At 39.2% G+C, this 20,333-nt stretch overlaps 1 protein-coding gene across 1 annotated transcript in view; it reads right to left on the reverse strand.

The window, feature by feature from the left end:
- SCFD2 (sec1 family domain containing 2) overlaps positions 1-20,333 on the reverse strand; it is a 198,587-nt gene that overhangs the window by 141,968 nt on the left and 36,286 nt on the right. Inside the window, exon 4 of the mRNA XM_005433630.3 lies at positions 3,766-3,941. Coding sequence (XP_005433687.3) covers positions 3,766-3,941 — 176 coding nt within the window. The remainder of the gene's footprint in view (positions 1-3,765; positions 3,942-20,333) is intronic.

The raw sequence follows: 20,333 nt of genomic DNA on the forward strand, positions 1-20,333 counted from the left end.
CACATGGAAATGACAATGAGAGCAAACTTTTTAACATGGCAATGTCTTTACTTATGGCATCCTACAAAAAACTTGGAATCAACTTAAATCCTCCCCCTCTTCTTCTGTCTGACTCCAAAGTACAGCTGCAGAATTTTAAATTGCTTGGAGAATGTCTGTTTTCTTGGGGGGACAGGGACATGACATTTCAAACACTCCATATGCTATTGTAGAAACTCAGCCTGATAAAACTTGCTTGCACTGAATATATCCCAACCTTGGGATTTAAATGGATGTGGCTATTCATAAAACAGACTGCTACTCAGTATGAGAAGCACTTTACTCGTAAATCTTGAGAGCAAGATTATGCCAGAAGGATGCAGCCAATTCTAAAAGGTAGCATCCAACCTGGAGAATTTCAGAGCAGCACCTTTCACAGAGCAACTTCACTTTCCCTTGGGGCACAATGCTCCCGTTTGCACTGTGTAATGCTGCTGGGTACTGTTAAACTGAATCTGGAGGCTAAAGTCCCTGCTCAGTGCATATATATGTTAAAACCAACAAAAATATTTTTTCTTTCACAGTGTCACATCTTGTTTAAACTCTGGAGAAAGCTCCTCTTCTTGTGCTTTTGTATTTCACGGGCTCTACTGCTTAATAAACCTCCATGAAAGTCATAAATTTGAGAATAGGATATAGAGCTAAACAGAGCTGAAAAGTATGGAGTGACACTCTTTCTTGTTTTCTGTTACAACCCTAAATTTTAAATCCTCACTTGAAGGAAAACAAGGCAGTCACATGAGGAATACTAGGGAGTTGCAGGCAGCATGGTACAGCATTTAGTTTGTGTTCCCCTTCCCACCTATCAGTTTTATGGATAGTCAGAGTTAGAAAAATAGAAAGAGGACCTCAAGAGAAGGAAAATACGATGGGGTGGGATATCTCCTTGGTAAACTGGATATACTGTTTCAATTCACAAAGCATTTAAAATTTCTGGGTAGTAAAAGCTCCATCATGTGCATAGGTAGAGCAGCAGAACACAGAAAACTTGTGATTGACAAGATGAATCATTCTGATGCATTACTCTTAACTCAGCACATGATCCCCTTTCCTTTGCAGTCAAGGCCATGTTCTCAAAAAAATCCAGTTTCAGACCATTCACCCATTCCAGTTAAGGAGAGGACAACATTGTAGTAAGTATGCAGCTGCACTGACATTCATTGGACTTTTAGTCAAAACCAAACTTCCTTGCTGGAGACTTAAAAACACTTACTGAGACAATACAGGTCTGAAAACTGTAGTTAAAGATCTTCAATTATGATAAAATAATGGAAGTGGGCTACTTTCTACCTCTAGCAGGCCATTTTTAGAACTAAGTACCTGCAACATCAACTGAAAGGAGTGAATCAAGGAGCAAGAGAAGAAGAAAAATGGAAGACATTATTCAATGTATGAGTTAGACTAAAGGCTTCAGGTCAACAGTGTGATTTTTCTGAAAAATGCAAATTAGACTGAGGAGAGAATCACGACACCCATCAGAAAGATCCAGTAATGAGAGAAATTCCAAAACTGTGCAGATTTATTTTTTTGGGAAATCTGAGAATTTTAACACCAGCTGTTTATATTAGGTTATCTCCTTTGGCATCAGCTGGAGTCTGACATGCATCCATCAGTGAAAAACTCTAAAATTCCTACACTGTCTGAGTGTAATAATATTACTCCCAGTAGATCTTTCACAAACAGTTGTCTTCTATGTGGTTCCAATACAGGACAGTAACAATATTACCTTCATGTCAAAACAATTACTTTTTATTGAGGATTTTTTAAGATTTATTATTTTAAAATATCTGAAACATAACAATTATGCTAAAGAATTTCTCAGTAGTACTGCTGAAACAAACCACCATGGCATCAAATTAGCAGAGTGCTATGTACCAACCATTCACAATGTAATGTCCTAGCTGATTTTTTAAAATAAAAATATCTCTGATGTCTTCTGGGTCTCTCAGTATTCTGCTTTTCCTATAACCCCGTCAACAGATCAGACACAGGCCACGTACTCAGAAGCAGATAACGCATGTCAGACTCTGCCTTCAAAATAGAGCCACGGAAAGGATACATGCTGTACAGATTGCGTAATTCAACATAATTGTTGTTTGAACTACTGAAAATGAGTATGTGTGTAAGAAACAGTTACAAATGTTAGCCTAGAAAGTTTGCTTTGGCTAACACATTTTACCTTAATATGATGGGTGGAAGGCAGCGGGTATAATCCAAAACCACCTAAGACTATAAGAGTGCTTGTTATACATTTGTTTTTTATGAAATACATAGTTTGGTTGTTTCTTATCTGTTTTTCCACTCCCTGATGATTTATGGCGTGGCTTTTATATAGGCAGCTGTCTGTTGTGAAAACAGTGCTGAGCTTGCAGCTTTATTTTGAATCTAAAGCTGAACTGGTTTTAAGATGGAACATAACCAGCTTCTGAGAAAAGCTATGTGACATGAGTCACTGCAGGACAGAGAAGGGGACTACAGGCTGTCACTCCCATGCTCTACAATCTAGACAAACAAAAGAATGGCTGCGATGAGTTCTTTTACTTGAGATGTGTTTGTTTCTTAACAGAGAAAGAAGGCTGCCAATGTTACTTAAAAATATTTCAGTCTTACCAAGACAGAACAGTTGTTTTTTTTTTATTAACGTACACAAGAGCTTGCTAATATTTAACTTTTGCATTATTTGCCCCCCAAATGTTACAGAAATTCATTGACTAGAGAGCTATGAAGTATGGGCTGAGCCTTCTCAAAGGACCAAGGGTTATACCCTGCTGCCAGAGATCATGGGGAAAGTCGGGCTGTTAGTTTGTTTTCAACATCTAGACAAAGATAGCTAAGTTTTACAGAGGTATCTAGTTTTAGTTGAGGTCCACACTATACACTTAAGGCTGACTCTAACTTCACTATAAGTTAGCTTATGAAGACTTGCCTCTTGCTAGGCCTTCAAAAGATGGTTCCTCTAAAACCAACACAATGGCAGAAGAGACAGCACAGAGAGGAAAGTTTTGAACTTTCCCTGAATTTCAGCAGAAATTAACTCTATTTGGTTCTCCGAAAAACTCCTCATTTGGTACATCTCCAAAGGTTAGTAGAATAGAGTTCAATATATGACTAACTCTTAATTTCCTACGAGAAATCCAAGTGTATTTAAATAATACTGTGGTCACCAACAGGATGCTGTAAAAAACATGGTGGTGGGAAGAGCTACGGGTAGATGACAGCTGTGAGCAAAGAAACCTCACACTCTTAGGGCATGGAATTTCCTACTATGCTTTTATCTGCTCGGTAAATTACACAAGTTTTACCCTCACATGGTAACAAAGTCCTCTCTACATTTGATTCCGCACATTCGCACATTACCTCAAGAAGCATCTTCAGACTGGTGGTAATAATAATAATAAAAACAACAACAACAATAATAATCTGTCTGTTGTTAAAAGTTTTATCATCTTGGATTTTGATATGTAAAACTGTCACCCAAATCAGATTATTTATGTACTTCACCTTTAATGCCTACCTTTTTGTTTATAAAATTATTTTTAGACAAAACTATAGAAGATTAACTGTGCAGGTTCCCATTTCTTTTACCAGTTTGGCAATAAGGAACAGCTTTTAACCAATACATCCAACACACTTCATAAAAAATACAAGCTACAAAATTCAATGGGAATTCAAAAAAATTAAATAAAACATTTTTCCTTAGGTAAAATAAATTGACATAATATGTACCTGCAGAAGTAATCTCTCAAAGGCAAGGAAGTTGTCCCATTTGGAAGTCTGTGGGTGTTTCAAAGTCTGGATCGTGGCCAGCACAAGCTGTACAAGACCACAATGGTTCTCCAAAGCTTTGAGATTATTTCTGAAAAGCTGAATGTATGAGCTGAGCTGCTCTGGGGTGACTCTGCCTGTGGAAAGGAAAACAGGACACAGCATTCAGTGGTGGCAGTGAACGTGTTAGAGAAAACTTCAGAGGCTTTCTCCACTATGGGCCTGATCCTAGCTTCACTGCAATCCCTGGGAGCTTCAAGCTGCAGCAACAGGTCAGGACAAAGACTCCATCCCTGAATTGTGGCATAAGGTATGTGGTATGACAGGTATTCAACAACACACAACAGATGCTGACATAAAGGGTAATACCTGGGTTTTTTTTTCTTTTCAGACATAGAGGGACAGTTATTTAAGCTAGGAAAATAATACTTGACGACTACTTCTAAATAATCTTTCTGTTTTTATCAAAAGTCCAATGGGAATTTGTGAGCCTTCTACCTTACACCAGACTCACACGCTCCAGCAGCTTCCTGAGGGTATATTTTTGATCAGTGTTGGCTCAAAAACCAGAGATAATGTTAGTGATTCAAAGAACTGTTTTCTGGAGCATTTCTTGGAAAGGACACTTCCAAGGCATGACTCTTCTGTTTCTGAGATGCATTAAGTGTAGCATGATTTCACCCGTTATTTGAAAATAAACACCCTGGTGCCCATACATTAGCCTGTAGATCTCTCCTTAAAAAAGCATGAGGGGAGTCATTCAGGCCAAACAAACACTACAGAATTAGCAGTTATTGCACCCAACATTGAAGTGCCAGCTAAACTGCTTAATCAGTTTATATTTTGGAAGTGATCTGTTCCAGGGAAGAAGGTCCATACTACCTACTCTGCCCCAAGCAAATCATCACAGGCCATCACACATGCCCATCACCATGCAAGGAAATACGGTGTCAAAACACGATCCTAATTGCAAGTCTGGACTGAAATCCAGACTAGGGCTGTTTCCTGGTTCCTGGCAGCGTCTGCCAGTAATGAATCATCTTCCTCAGGCAAAGCAGACCTACAGAGCAGGGATATGTGAGATGGAGTGAGAAAGGTCCTTTAACTTAAACACAACAAGCTTTGGTGTCAGGAAGGCTCTAGGCTGATGCTAGGCATAGCTTACACCACTGATCGTTTTATTCAGTATTTTTCCAGAAGGGAAAGATCTTGTAAGTCTGCTACTGTGTTTCTTCTCTGCATTTGGTTATATCATCACTTTACAAGGCTCTCCACCTGCCTCCATCCTTTCAGTATCATATAAATGGCGAATAAATCATTCCAACAGTGAATAAATGCTGAAAGCACTTTCTCTTAGTGACACCAAGGGCAGTTTTTGGAAGAGCATTTAGATTAGGGAAAACTGCTAAATAAAGCAAAAACACACAGGCTCTTTATGTGAATTTTAATGGAAAGCATCAAACTGAAAAGTCAGCAAATTAACACACAAATCAAGCTGACACCACTCAGTAGGCCCGAGAGCTGACAAAAGGCTTCCACAGTTAGCCCACATAGGCTAAAACAGCAACCACAGCCATGTGTGTTTTTAGACTAAACACTGGAGCCTTCAGTCTTGTTTTACTTCTTTTAAAGCTGTGTCAGGCAGATTTACATGGTGATTTGAAAATGTCAGTCCACCATGCCTTGCAGCATACCTTTGATAATGACTGCATTATTACCTATAGCAGTTCTGATACATTGTAGCAAATTCAAAACCTGGTAACTTGCTTCAATTGAGAAAACATGCAGTTGCCAGACCTTCCGTCATATGAAACAGTAAAATGAGAGGGCTTTCAAGACTTCTGATTTTCATTTTTTTTCAAAATTTTTTTTTCAAGAGTTTTTTTGCAGATTGTCCCTTGTGAAAGTGAATCCAGATGCAGCACTGGATCAGTCTGAGATCCATTCAGCACCATCTTAGATAAACAATCAAATTCTTTCCCACCCTCAGAGTAGCACCAAAAGAAAGTCCAACACATACATAAATATAAGTGAAATCCTGACCTTAGCAAGTAATTTACAAAATTTACATTGGTATTAAAGAGTAAGTATCACAGATGAGATGTTGGACAATATCCATGGATCCAGGGTTCAAGAGTTCCAGCAAATTTCTACACAGAAATCTCCCTGGACAGCTGGATGATAAATACAACTGTTCTAGTAGATGTGGAAAGGAATCTGGGAAAGTGACTGGTGGTAATCAGCAATTTAATTTCTTTTCCCAAGACCTAAATCCTCACCATCTTCCCTGCTGCTTGCTCACAGAGGGAGATCTCAGCACAACAGACTAAATTTAGTCTAATCCCACCCCTACCAGCCTTTTAAAGTCCCTCTGCTGTTTCAAGCCCTTTTGTGTTGCAATGTGGCAGACAGGTCCTATGAAATCAAGAGATAGATGCCAGGCACATCATCGTTTCAACTGTCATTTTGTTCCTCTAAGGCAAATCCAGAGATTCACAGGCAGAAAATGGCAACTACTGGCAGAAAGGACTTCAGTGTAAGCGTCTTGTCCTGCTGTCTTCTCTTCCTGCTCCCTCACAATCATACTCTGTTCCAAACTCCACACCTATGCACAGCCAGATGTCTGTGTGGGCACCAAAGTCTGACTTGCAAGCACTACATTATGCTGACAAAGCACTTGATCATTTTTTAGTTCCTGGATGTGGGAAGAAGTATGACCTCAACCACCTTTAATGGATTTAAAAGTACTAATAAGCTTTCCGGCACAAACACCAAGAATTCCATATTGTCTGGGAAGTAACCTTTGCCATGAATAGTTATCAAGTGTAGCATGTGTGAAACTGGTACTCTGTCTATTACTTTAAATCACAATACAGGACTTGATAAAACTAACATCTACTGAAAGCAAAATGTTTCAAAGCTTCATGCCTCTTCTGAAGTACAGGATAAAATGAGTAGGTGGTGGCTGGGAAGTCTCACAGTGAAACTCAGAAGTTAATAGAACACAGGAGGATGGGGAACAGGGAAGAAAAACAGTAATGCTGACAGAGAGATGATGCAGGTAGTGCAGGAATTAACTCAGCTAAGAAACTGAATGGTTAGTTAGGAACAACTGAAGTATGTGTGCACTAATGCAAGAATCTTGAGCAAGAGAACAGAAAAAATAGCGCAGGGAATGAAACTGGACATTACAGAAGTAAAAGGAACATGATGGACTAGGTACCAGTCTCACTACTGAGGAGCCAGTTCTGGCCAGGAAACACTGAAAGTCAGTGATGAAGCAGCTCTATTTTAGTAATCTGACAAACTGAGGATAAAAGGAACAGATAAGAGGGACTAGGCTAGAGTAGGAAAAAGAAAAGTAATATTTATTTATAAGAAATGCTGAAAATTAACTACCTTAATAGTCTAATGTTGCAAGTATGAAAAGCTTCAGGACAAACATCCAAGAAAAATATACCTTACGTCACATAGAAAAGGGTGAAAAAATGCAAAGTACATTTATCAAAGAATATCATGTCAAACTTGTATGTAACCGATTAATGAATTAATTATAATCCACATGGATTTAGCATAGCATTAACTATGCCATAACCATATTTAAGGGGGAAAAGACTAGAATTAAAAGAAATACAAGATATCTAAGAAACTTCCAAAAGTAGATGGCAGGTAATATGCAACTGTGTTGGGTCTGGCTGAGATGGAGTTAATTTTCCCGCAGCAGCCCTCGAAGCACTGTGCTTTGTACTCATAGCTAGAAAGGTGCTGGTAACACACCAGCGATTTGGCTACTGCTGAGCTGTGCTCCACCAGTGCTCCACCGCATCCAGGCTGGCTCTCCAGCATTCCCTCCTCACCAGCAGGCTGGGAATCAGCAAGATCTTGGGGGACACAGCCAGAACAGCTCATCCAAACTGATCAAAGGGATATTCCATACCATATGATGTCTGTTCAGCAATAAAAGCTAAGGGAAAGGTGGTGGCAGAAGGGAGGCATTTGTTATTTACGACGTTTATCTTCCAGAGCAGCCACCATGTGAACTAAAGCCCTGCTTCCTGGGAAGTGGCCAAACATCATCTGCTGATGGGAAGTAGAGAATAAAATCTTTAGTTTTCCTTTGCTTCCACACATGACCTTTGCTTTTGCTTTATTAAACTGCCTTTCCTCTTGACATACAAGAGGTTTTTTCCCAGCTTATTTTCTCCCCCACCCCTGTCCTGCTGAAGAGAGCAGTGAGAGCAGCTTGGAAAGCACCTAGTGTCCAGCCAAGGTCAAACCACCGCAGCAATAGAGAAGTACTAGCACACAAAAAAAAAAAAAAAAAAAAAAAAAAAAAAGGTAAAGTAAGTGTGCTTGTGTGTGCATGTACACATTTGTAATACAAATTTTGGTACTAAACAGTGTCAAAATGAGTGCTGTCACAAGGTTGTGAAAGATCATTAATATGGAGAAAGAAAAGAAGACACAGTTGGATTGCTTTGAGCACTGAACTACTCTAAGTGGGATAAAATTTAACAGTATAAAGTGCAAAATTATGCATTTTGATGCTAGGATAACAGCAGGTGCTGTTGAACTGGGAGTTAAAACCTGGAAATCACTGAAGAAGGAAATAATGTCTAGGCCTCCTCACTGTAAAAAGACAGGTACAATCCACACCAGGTGATAGAGTTACAGTAAAAAAAAAAAGACCATAGAAATGCCTGAGTACAAAGCTTCTGCCCTCCTAGAGCACGCAGTGCAGCTCCAATCACCCTCATTCCTGGAAGTTTAACTCAAAAGTTGTGCTGCCTGCACAGAGAGGATTCTATAATGATTAGGAAGACAGAGAACTTCAGTTCGGAAAGTAAAATAGAACTGACTGGCTCGTATGGGCTCCCTGCCCCACCTGGAAAAAAACAGAGTTCTCTATAAATGCACAAAAAATGTTTACATTAAGGGTCAGAATTGGTACTAAAATCAATGGGCATAAATAAGACATGAAAATATTTACACAAGACGTTAAGCAAGGTATTGGTATATCAATCAATCTTTCAACAGTAGAGACAAGAGTGGAGGCAAACAAATTTAATTTGTTCTAAGGCAGGGTTTAATGAGTGTCTAACGAGCAGTTGCATAAAAGCTCACAAGACTTAATTCAATACAAATGGCCCCCTTCAATCCTTGACTCCTACAGTAATTAGTCTGCAAACATATTGGGACATACAGATGTTAAATTCCATCTCCAACTTTCAAGAATTAAGGGCAGATCCCAAAAGAACTACAGACCACTTTTGCCAACTTTTAAACAATGGAAGCCATACCTTGTATTTATAAAAAATAGTTAATTGAAATAAATGATTTTGTTAAATATTAAAATAGCAGCACTGAATACAAGCACAGTTAACACATGCACAAATAATGATGTGTACAGTTAGACTGAATGGAAGAAATAATTCTATTACTAGTAAAGCAGTTCACTCAAGTTAGACATACTGGACCAGAAATTACCACCAACTGATATTAAAGGTCTGTCAAAAATCTTGTTTTGAGTAGTGAGAGTGTTCAAGTGGAATGAAAAGACTTTTACCTCAACAGTTAAACAAAAAGTTAACTGGACAAACTGCATTTGTAGACATCAAGACATGATTCCACAGTATGACTTTTTTCCATGTTAAATTAATGCTGCAGCCTACGTAGTGTAATGCAGGCATTGCCTCAAGAAAACAATTATTTTTCAAGACTGATTTACTGGTAGAAGTAAATTTTCAAAATTCAGAATCCCAAAGCGCTTTGTTGTTGTTACATAAAGATTTATGGATGAAGGAGGTGTCTAAAGAGCAAAGGTCAGAATTATCAATGTGCTGTTCCAAACATAGTCCTTCATCTAACACTTAGTTAATTATCTCCATAGGGACAAGAAAACAAGTAAAGAGGAAAATACATTTTGTGACCAATTGAATAAATAAGTGGATGCTTTCCCAAGACTACAGAAACCGCCAAATACACAGCTTTAAACTTTGTTCAATTTTATGCAAGAACATAGTTTGAGCTTCACTGGCCAGAGTGCTTTTGCCGAGGTCCATTTTTCACTCGACAGAACCACAAAGAAATGACCTTGGCACACTTATGTTCACAGGCGAGATTTTTCAAGGCAGTAGAGGGCTGAAAAATTCCAAACAAATTGTTTTCCTTGTCTACAGTATTAGGAATATAGACCTATCACAGTAGCTTACCTCTGATCATGTCCAATGCTGGATATTTGCGAGGAACGTGGAACGCTCTCATACTTCACAAAGCCAACTGGGCAGCTGCACTGCTAAGGGAGTCAGATATTTCGCAAGCTAAGTGAGAGCGATTTAGTAGGACAGATGACACCCCTTATGTCTCCTTGTTAGTGTAATTCCAGATATTACTAAGTCAAAATGCTTTTCTACTTCTTAGGAGGTTTCAGTAACACTCTAATAGCAAGTGCCACAAAAATAACTTGCTCTCAACTTTTGTTTAGTTAACTTCAAAAGTCCTCCAGTCCTTAAACTGTTAATAAAGAAGAGAAGAATGCCAACTACTCCCTAGTTCTTGGAGAGATGAGAAGTAGACCAGTATGAGATGCTGTTTAGCTGGCTTTTCCACAATAAGGCTCTGGACCTGAAAAGCACTAAACCTTACAGCAGGCTGAAAGCAGATGTCGCAGGTTTACTTCCAAGACTGCACACTCGTCTCCCACAAACAAACCCATCTGCTCTGAGGTTAATGGTCACTTGTATGTGTGTCTCCCTTTTCTGCTGCAGAAGCACTAGTATCCAGATAATCCCATGGTCACAGGTATGTGCACAAACGGCAAGTCCCCATTACAGCAGTCCCAGGGTAAGTCCATCCTGGGGGTCTAAGCAGCCCCTGACGTACACCCCAAACCACAAGGCAGTGGCAGCCTCCTGCTGCCTGCCCCCAGTAGCACTGTGCCACCAAGGAAGAGCTGTGACCAGCCTTCCTTCCTTGCTGGCCCTTACTGTCCCCTGTTCCTCCTGCAGGACACAGGCGCTGTAGATCAGCTACTTTTCCCTACCTGTCGTGGGCTTTCCAGAACAATGGACCTTCAGAGAGGCACAGCCTGTCACGTCACATGTCTGAAGGTGTGTATAGCAGTGCCTTTCAAGGACATAGAAGCCATCAACAATGGTGACAACTATGCTGAGGTTTAGCAACTTCTGGCATAAAGCTATACACACAGAATAAATAAAGCTGGACTCTATTTACTACTCAACTAACGCTTGCCATCTGAGTGTGAACATCTAACCCAACTTGGCTACAGTCTCATCAGCTGCAGCATTGAGTTAGTTATCTCAAAAGCAGTTTATTATTCATCACTAGATGCACACGGTATCATTAAATCCTTGTTTTAATGCTGTTCCTATATAGATCATTTATATTCACATAAGTGTCATATGCTGTTTTAGCCACCTATCCTCACTAACCTCAGTTCTTTGCTACAAAATGGAAACAGTACTTAAATATCAGTTCCGTTACTATTCTTTTGAAATTCTTTTATACACCTTAAAACAAATAAAACCCAGTCAATTAGGTGGGACAAATATAACTAAAGCACTCTAACATAATCATCAAGATTTTGAGTTCTAAGCACCTAAATGCAGAGGATTATGACCCCAGTTATGATTTACAACTCCTAGGCTATCTGCCATTGCAAGTTCCCGAGTACATTCAGAAGGCTTTAACAAACACAACTGTTAGCTTAGCTGTCTCAGTATGGATTGATATTTTTTACTTTTTCGTCATTCAGAGCTTTTCTTGTTTTTTAAATGTATGGCCACTTCAACAATTTCCTTCTTTGTGCACTTTACCATTCTGTTTCCCCTTTTCATTGTTAAATCAGCCTGAACAAAAAAGTAACAACAATCTCTAGCCAGCATCAACATTATCTGGTTGCCCTCCCAAACATTAAAGCAAAGTTCAGAATTGTTTGAATAAAGAGGTGAAATCTTATCTCACAGAATTATAGAATCATAGAATCATTTCAGTTGGAAAAGACCTTTAAGATTATCAAGTCCAAGTGTTGACCCAGGACTGCCAAGTCCACCACTAAACCATGTCCCTACACACCACATCTACGTGGTTTTTAAACACTTCCAGGGATGGTGATTCCTCACCTCCTTGGGCAGCCTGTTCCGATGCTTACCTACCCTTTAGTGAAGAATTTTTTCCTAATATCCAATCTAAACCTCCCCTGGCATAACTTGAGGTCATTTCCTCTTGTCCTGTTGCTTGTTATCTGGGAAGAGACCTACCCCTATCTGCCTACAACCTCCTGCCAGTGAGCTGTAGAGAGCACTAAGATCCCCCCTGAGCCGCCTCCTCTCCAGACTGAACAACCCCAGATCCCTCAACCATTCCTCATAAGACTTGTTCTCTAGACCTTCACCAGCTTCATTGCCCTAACTCTCCCAGGGGTTTAGCTTCCCATTAAGCTTCCTAGGGGTCACCATCTATATTAAACTTCCAATTTAATACTGGCATACCAGAGTTTCTGAAATCCCCTTCTTAGTCTTTGACTAAATATGTATCATGGTCATATTTTACCACCTTACTTTTCACCTCTATCACTAGGTTAATAAATACTGAGTACCAGGCCAGCCCTAAAAAAACCCAGTAATCCTTCAAAACAGTAAATCACTACGATTGTAAAGGGACTTGAAATCTGCAAATTTGGTTGAATCATCTCCTGGACGCTTTAAATTTCTTGCAGAAATGAATCAACTTGTTTGTCTTAAAATAACACGCCCAAAGGATTTCAGGTGGCTTGCGCATGTCCTCATTTAGCACTAAGACATATGTTTTCAGACACTGAGTACTTCATCATGTTCTTGGCATGCCGTCTCAGAGAAAGGGAGGTCGTTGTTGTTCTTTGGTACATTATTTACAGGACTGATTATTTCTCTGACGACTTCTGGAAGGCTTCTGCAGCTGAGAATACCCTAACAATCATTTTGGGTGGAAAGCAAATAAATAGGGATGGAAAACATGATGATGTATGAATATGTATATATGTAATTCATCACGTCTCTTGTGTAACAAGTCATCCTTTGCAGGACTGAATGATGAGGCTCACACAATTATGCTTACAAAAAAGCACTGCACAAGCCACCCAGTTTTACTGTTCTACCTTAAATCTTAGACTAAGAGACTTTGCAAGCACACCAGCACGTACTGTACCCTTGGTTTAAATCCTTCAGCACGGGCTGTTCTCAGCAGCACTTCACTCTTTTACTTCTACATTGCTTTCAGCTACTATCTTTAAGTTTGCTCCCCTCCTTTTTTTTGACTAGATGGTTTCTTTCTTAACGTAAAGACATTCTGAAGCCCTTTCTGTCATGTTCTAAAACACACAAAGCACGGTCCTTAGTGCTGACACCCACAACTGCCCCAGTGTTCCAGCAAAGTGCAGGTGCCATGTGTTTCCATTGTGTGCCCAGCAGACACCAGCATCAGCATCTCCCACCCCATGTTCATGAACTCTTCTGCTAATGCAAAACACAGTCATTATGGCTGATGCACACTATGAAATTAAGATATCATAGCACACCAGCCAGGCTGCTTCCCCATTAAACAGCAGCAATGGCAGTAAATTTCCTTTTCTTGGACTTAAAGAATAAGTATTTTGTTTTTCACCCAGGTTCAAAGAGGCTTAAGGGACCTACTCCTGTGTTTTTAACCATGTCTTGATCATCACAAATGGACAGTCTACAAGCACAGTGGCACTTTTTTAAAAAAAATATTTAAATTCAAAACTTCAAAATATTTCTGCATCCATGTGCCAACTACATTTTAATCAAAGGTAACACACTACCAGCATATTTCTGTTTCACATCAGTGCACACGGTTCTGTGTTTCACTTCCATCTGCAAACTGTTTTATAGCAGTGAAGTGCAAAGACACAAATATGACATGACTTGCAATTAGGGCTTGAACCATTACCCATCCTACACCACAAAAGACTATCTAGCATGCAGTAGGTTATTCACTGAACAATGAGATAGTTGAGACAAAAATACATTTCCTGAAACATTGTAAAGTAACTTAATCTAGGAACTGTTATTTTTTCAAGAATATTAAGTTACAGAACAAAAAAATTTTCAAACCCAAAAACAAACCCTAAAAATTCAACAAGAGTTTAGTGTTAAACACGGTGCTTGATACTTCAGAACCAACTAAAGTAGTTCTTTAAACTTGAGGGCAAGTAGTCCCATTATTACACTCTTTTTTTTTTTTTTTAAGGTAAATCTACTTAATGTATAATGCCGTACTAATTAAACAAAACCAAGTAAACAAAAAAAAAACCCTCCCAACCCAAAACAGTCAGAAAAAAACAGCACTTCATTTCCTAAACAAGAACAGCAAAAAGCCATTTAAAGTCACCTGCAGAGAATAACTTCCTAAAATACTGAGACAGAAAATTTGCCTCCAAATAAACTTCTTGCAATAGAGGAAGTACAGGACACTCTACAAACTTAATTTTTTCTTTAATACTATTCTGAGTAGTTTCAGTTTTGGATTAAAACATCTCTCTGCCAATTTGTTTTGGTTAAAATTTATTTCATTTTGTTATGAGTGCACTTCACATTACCTGCCCCAGTCTCCTTCTCTTAATTAGGCATGTTTCCTTTAAGCAGAGGGCAGGACTTAATTCCCAGGAGGACCACTTCCAAACCCATTCCCAAAAGCTGTAGCTGTTCTTACATTAGGAGAACCCAGTGTGGTTGCACATTCCACATCATTCTTTTGATCTTTGCAATTAAGATGAAGATTTGGTATTTCAAGGTACTTTTTACAGGTAGGATGTGTAAATGACATGTTCTATTACCGTTTTTTCCTCTTTCTCTCCTCAGTAAGATAGATTTTAGTGTGTACATTTCCCAGGGAAAAAAAAAAAACCCAACCAAAAACAAACCACACACTTTAAGGGTCAAATTGATACTCTGGTATTAAAGATACATAAACTAGTGCACAAGTAACAGGTAGGTGTGAAATGGTGTTTTCCCCAAGTCATAAAGGAACATAACTTACTAGAATAGGAGTTTAAGGGAGGGGAGAAAGGAAAGGTGAGAGATGAAGGAAAGAAACTGGTAAGTTTAAAAAAAAAAAAAAAAAAGAAAAATTCACACAATTGGCTGAGCAGCTACAAGATCAACAGAGCTGAATAAGAATAAAAGCTACCTACAGCTGCCTTTATCGCTTTAGACTTTTCTTCTTCCTCATGAATTATACTGCACTGTTCCACCAGTTAAGAGCTCCTTCACTTTTAAACTTCTTGGTATTAGAGAGTCACAGTCTGTGTCCGGACCTGGCACAGTATCTCTTTCTCAGTTGTCAAACTCTTGCCCAAATAAAACAAATGCAGTTAACAAGAGTAAGCTTAAGTAACAATGCCTAAGAAGCCCTCTTGTTTTTATATATTTCCAGTCTTTGAGCAAAAGTCCAAAAAGGAGGATTAAAATTTACTGTTTGCTAGCACAATATTTCAACATTTGGGACACAGCAGTTTTACATTTGGGACACAGCAGTTTTCAGTTCTCTTTTCAACTGTAGAAACAATAGCACTCACTAAGAACACGCTTCATGGAAGCCCGTAGACACTAGCAAGCCTTTTGCCACATTCAACATGCTATTTTGCAGCAATCATAAAGCTTTTTTCCAGCCTTTATTTCAACTTTTTCTGTGTTTCTTTCACTTACAATAGTCTAACAGTGGATCTGTGACCTAAATCCCTCTAAAGTTCAGGATTAAATGTGTCTGTCAAGTTGAACATGAATCAGCTGTACAACCTTGTACAACCTTGCAGTGATGGAAGCAAGCCATGTACTAGATGGCATCAGCATAAACGCAGCCAGCAGGCAGGTGGAAGTGGTTATAACCTTTTATTTAGTACTTGTGAGACAGTATCTGGAGTATGAAGTTTTGTGCTCCACAGTACAAAACACACTAAAGCAGGTCGAGAGAAGGGTCACTACAATCATTTACAGGGCTAGAGAAAACAATGCACAAATAATGGCTAAAGAAGATGGGTTTGGTTAGTTTCAAGAAATAACAGCAGGGAGGGGAGCTACTTACTGTCTTCAAGGTTATAATGAGTGATTACAGAGAACACAGAGTCAGGCTTTTTGGAGGTGCACAGTGAGAGGACAAGCAGGAATGGTCATACACTGCAGCAAGTGCAAACTGTACATTAAGGAGAACATTTTCTCCACAAGGGCAGTTAAGACTGGTGCAGGGCACCCAGACAGGCTGTAAAACCATATCCTTAAACATATCCAAAATTCAGCTGAACAAGGTCCAATGTATTTATTCTAACTATTAGCTGTCTTTGGTTTTAGCAGGGGTTAGGCTTCCACAGATCCCTTCCAACATGAAATTATTCTACAATTCATCCATATTTGTGATACCACTCATTCTGTGCTAAGCTGCAGGTAGTCATCAAAAAGGGCAAGTTTGCTGAAAAGGCTTTTCAGTCAACTTCATAATACAAAATTCTTTCTCTAGGATGCACTTGATAAGAAAGGATGCAAACCGTGCTCTCAAAATGAGCCTTCTGCCACTGCTTTTACCACCAAACTTCTGCCACAATGTTACTGTTGCCTCCACAGTAACATCCATTTCCCAGCCCGGTTGCCTGAATAGGATTCCCATGAAGAGCGTAGGTACTTGCTCCTCATAACACGTGTTTCTTTCAACTACACACACTAGGCTGAAAAAGAAGGGAAAGAGGACAAACTGCAGAACACGCACATGGACATCACAGCTAACAAACATACCTCAGAATAACTGGAACTATGTTTTCTCTTTTGAGCAATTGTTTTGTACTCTCAGGGATGCTACTCTGTGTACCAGCAGGTAAGACTAAAACAAATGAATTGGCACACCACTTTCCCGAACTCAGCATCCAACCTGAAAGAAGCATAATGATTAGTGCAAAGATGGTTCCTCAGCTGATAATGCTTCTCAGCAACACTACACACAAATGCAGTGCCACTTACTGATGAAAAACAAACTTCTGCTCCTGAACACCTCCCCATCTCAGCTATTTTGTCACATCTCCCAAAAAACAGAGAAGTTTGTTGGCAGAAATACCAGTATTCTTCATCCTTTCTATTATATCTAATGAGTTACAGAGATGACCTGAAAAGCTCAGTTGCTTAAGAAAACCAGCAGGCTACATACTCTTTGCACATCTGAAGCTTGAAGCAACACATCTGTCCTAGACTGGCAAAACCAGATAACTATCAGAAGATGGGACCTGTTTAGTTAGATGAACGCTGACCACACTCAATGGGGTCAAAACCCTGAACTTCATCCTGGTGTAACACTGTACAGTGAAACAGCCATAATATCAAGTTCCTTCTACAGTTCTCAATGCAGTCATGACTATTCAGAAAGACCATCTCCATCAAGAGCTGTCAGGAAAGTCTAACTCCAAAAAGCATTTCCCTGGGAATGCAAAGGCCTACATAGAAGCCACCCAAATAGGAATATAACCAGAACTTTCAGAAACACTTCAAACTCTTCAAAAACATTTAGCACTGAGAAACAAAAAGCCTTCCCGCCTCCAGGGGTGAGTGATGCAACAAAACATCTGTTATATTTGACCATCACTGAGACTGAGAACATTTGCTTCAGGTCAAGACTATGTTATTAGTTGCACTACAGGGAGAAATCAGGAACTCAGTATTGCAACATGCTGGAAAAACCAAATCCTTGTGGCTAGATAGTCCCACACTGCAGGACTTCTGTTACTTTTGATGAGACAAAGAGCAGACTCATTTAACTCAGGAACCGCTTGCTCAGGATCCAGGCTGCGCAGTGGAAAGAGTTCAGGTCTGAGACAAGCAACATTCCCTCTCCTTGGAAAAATGCCGAGAACAGCAGTGAGTCCTTGGAGCAGCACTGTGAGACCCACCATCAGGAATCTGGGACTCCTCGGGCTAAGCCAGGCGTGTCTCAGTTGAGTTGCTACGAGAAGCTTCCTGCTTCACAAAGATGCCTGGAGGAAGACTTTGGCTGCTGCCTCACTGATCCTGCAGCTTGCTTTCCTGATGGGTTTGGAGACCAGGTAAACAGGCCACAGAAAAATGTACATAAACATCCCCCAAAACAGCCTACAGTATGATCTCCTCTCTGCATCAGGAAGGGCCATAGTGCCTCCCAAGCCTAGTGGTTATCCAGGTACCCATCACTCAACCAGAGATGTGCTGCAGAAGGGATCCAAACACCCTGCAGACTGCTTTGAGCCCTACAATGATGATCTGCCTTCTCCTCCTCTGTAAGGACCTCAAACCCAGACTGACATTGTCTCACTACTTGTCTCTATCACAGAATTATCCTAATGGCTGGCCAGGGTAGATTTTAGATATCCAAGATCAGAACTGATTTATCTAGCAAGATATGTGTGTACTCATCTTCTTTATTACAGCTCATTTTCTTAGTGAGTAGCTTTTATACCTAAAGTTTACCCCAGGAATTGATGGTATTTAATATTTTTACACTGGTCTTGTCAAGAATAAATAGCATGTTAAACACCATTACAGTCCAGTGCAAGTTTTCAATAAAAAAATAAAAATGTACATTTTGTATTTTATATTCTTTACAGTTTTAGATAAGGTATTCATCTCTATTTTCCTTCCATTTTAAGGTACTTTTATAACTCAAAACATTTCATATCTCCAGGCTAAAATGCCAGGTCTTCCTATTTCTACACAAATTTTAGAGTTCAATTCAACCCATGTAAACTAGACCATCAGAGAATGTTACTGTATTCCTCTTTATTTCACAAACCCTGAGGCTTTGCTAATTTTATTGTAAGTTTGATCTTTCAAACTGTATTTGTACAGTTAAATGGAAAGAAACGAAAAGGCTTTTCTGCTGCTAACAAGGGCTTGTGTAAAAGCAGGCTGCACTTTGTTTTTGTTACTATACCAATGTTTCAGCTTTCATCAGTCTCCAGGCCAGTAAAAAGACACAATGAAAGAATTCAGACTCAATCAAGGTTTACTGTGCTCTTTTCAAACAGAAGAGCAAGGGTGTTTCTAAAGCCACAAAAGAACATTTATAGCAAGGTTTTTACCACTGCCAAATACTATGCTAATAGCAAAGCTTTCAACAAGAGATTCATGGGCTGCCATGTTCAGAAGATGATTAAGATATGCATCAGACCTATGAAGAACTGAACAGGAAGTAAATGAATGGAAAAGCCAGCAACCTTTCTGCCGTACTGTAAGTCAGGCTGTCTCAGAGTAGAACTCCTTGCAGTCATATACTTTAAAAGCTGAGCAGAAGTAATCCCTTTCCATTATTTACAATCTTTCTTGAATTTAGCAGAACACACAAAATCTCACCAAAAAGCTATTTAAATGATCTTCTAAATTTCCAAATAAAGATCATTTCAAAAGGAGACTTAATTCTTTAAATAAATTTATTTAAACGCTAGGATTTTTATCAGGCCAAAATAATTTACACCTATACATTTATACCTATATAATGGGATATCTGACCAGAATTTGGCAAATATGCATCTTCCTCAGATACTGACCAGCATTCATTTGGGTATCCAACCTACAAATGGAACTACCTCTAGAGGCAAAACAGCTGATATAGTTCTTAAAATGCATTGTTTGTTGTTTTCTTGGAGTGTGTGTGTGTTTTTTAGTGGTGCTGGTTGTTTTTTTTTAAACAGACTGCGTGTGTATTTATATAAAGATACAGAATATTTTAATGCTTCTTTATTTCAATGGACATATGGCAAAAGACAGCTCCACCTGTTTACATGTAAACACATACTGTTCCAGGAAATGTATCTATCTACGTAAAAGGGTTAAGGCAAAACTCCAATGTACCTACTATGTTAGTAATGTGGTTTCAGTGCACTTATCTCATCCTGTAAAGATGGCGCTTAATGTCAGCATGCCCACAGTAAGCAACACCAAACAAATACTCCCCGAAAGCCAGTACTGGCAGCATTACTAAACTCCACAGGAAATTAGATCTTCAAAACCCATATACCCATGTTATGTATTTACGGATGGAACAAATTAAATAGTAAGTAAACAGGATGTAGCATGCATAAAGCCTTTATGCTGGCTGGAATTCTGCACAGTGCTTTGCCTGCCTCCTCCAGAACTGACCTCAGAAAAATCAAATGTGCTACATAGCTATCCAGCTCAGGTTTTGTTCCGTAAGGAAAGGGAAAAGTAGCTCCATAGTTTTGTGTTCTAGTTTGTTTTATGGACCATAACTTGTCATTTTGTCTCCCTCTATGATGCAGTTTCCTAAGACTTGCAATTCGCCTTTAAAAAGAAATAGGACTTCAAATTGCTTGCAATAAACAGTTCTGGACAGCTTACTAGCCTGTGTCACTTGCTGAAGTTTGTAACAACATAGTTCTTTCACTCAAAGTGAAATGACAGACAAAATATGCAGTTTCCTCAGGCATAAATGGAAGAAAACAGTAAAAAAAAAGGCAAATCCCCCTTGAAGATGGTGTAAAACCA

The sequence above is a fragment of the Falco cherrug genome, chromosome 1 (assembly GCF_023634085.1).
Source record: "Falco cherrug isolate bFalChe1 chromosome 1, bFalChe1.pri, whole genome shotgun sequence".
Taxonomy (NCBI): domain Eukaryota; kingdom Metazoa; phylum Chordata; class Aves; order Falconiformes; family Falconidae; genus Falco; species Falco cherrug.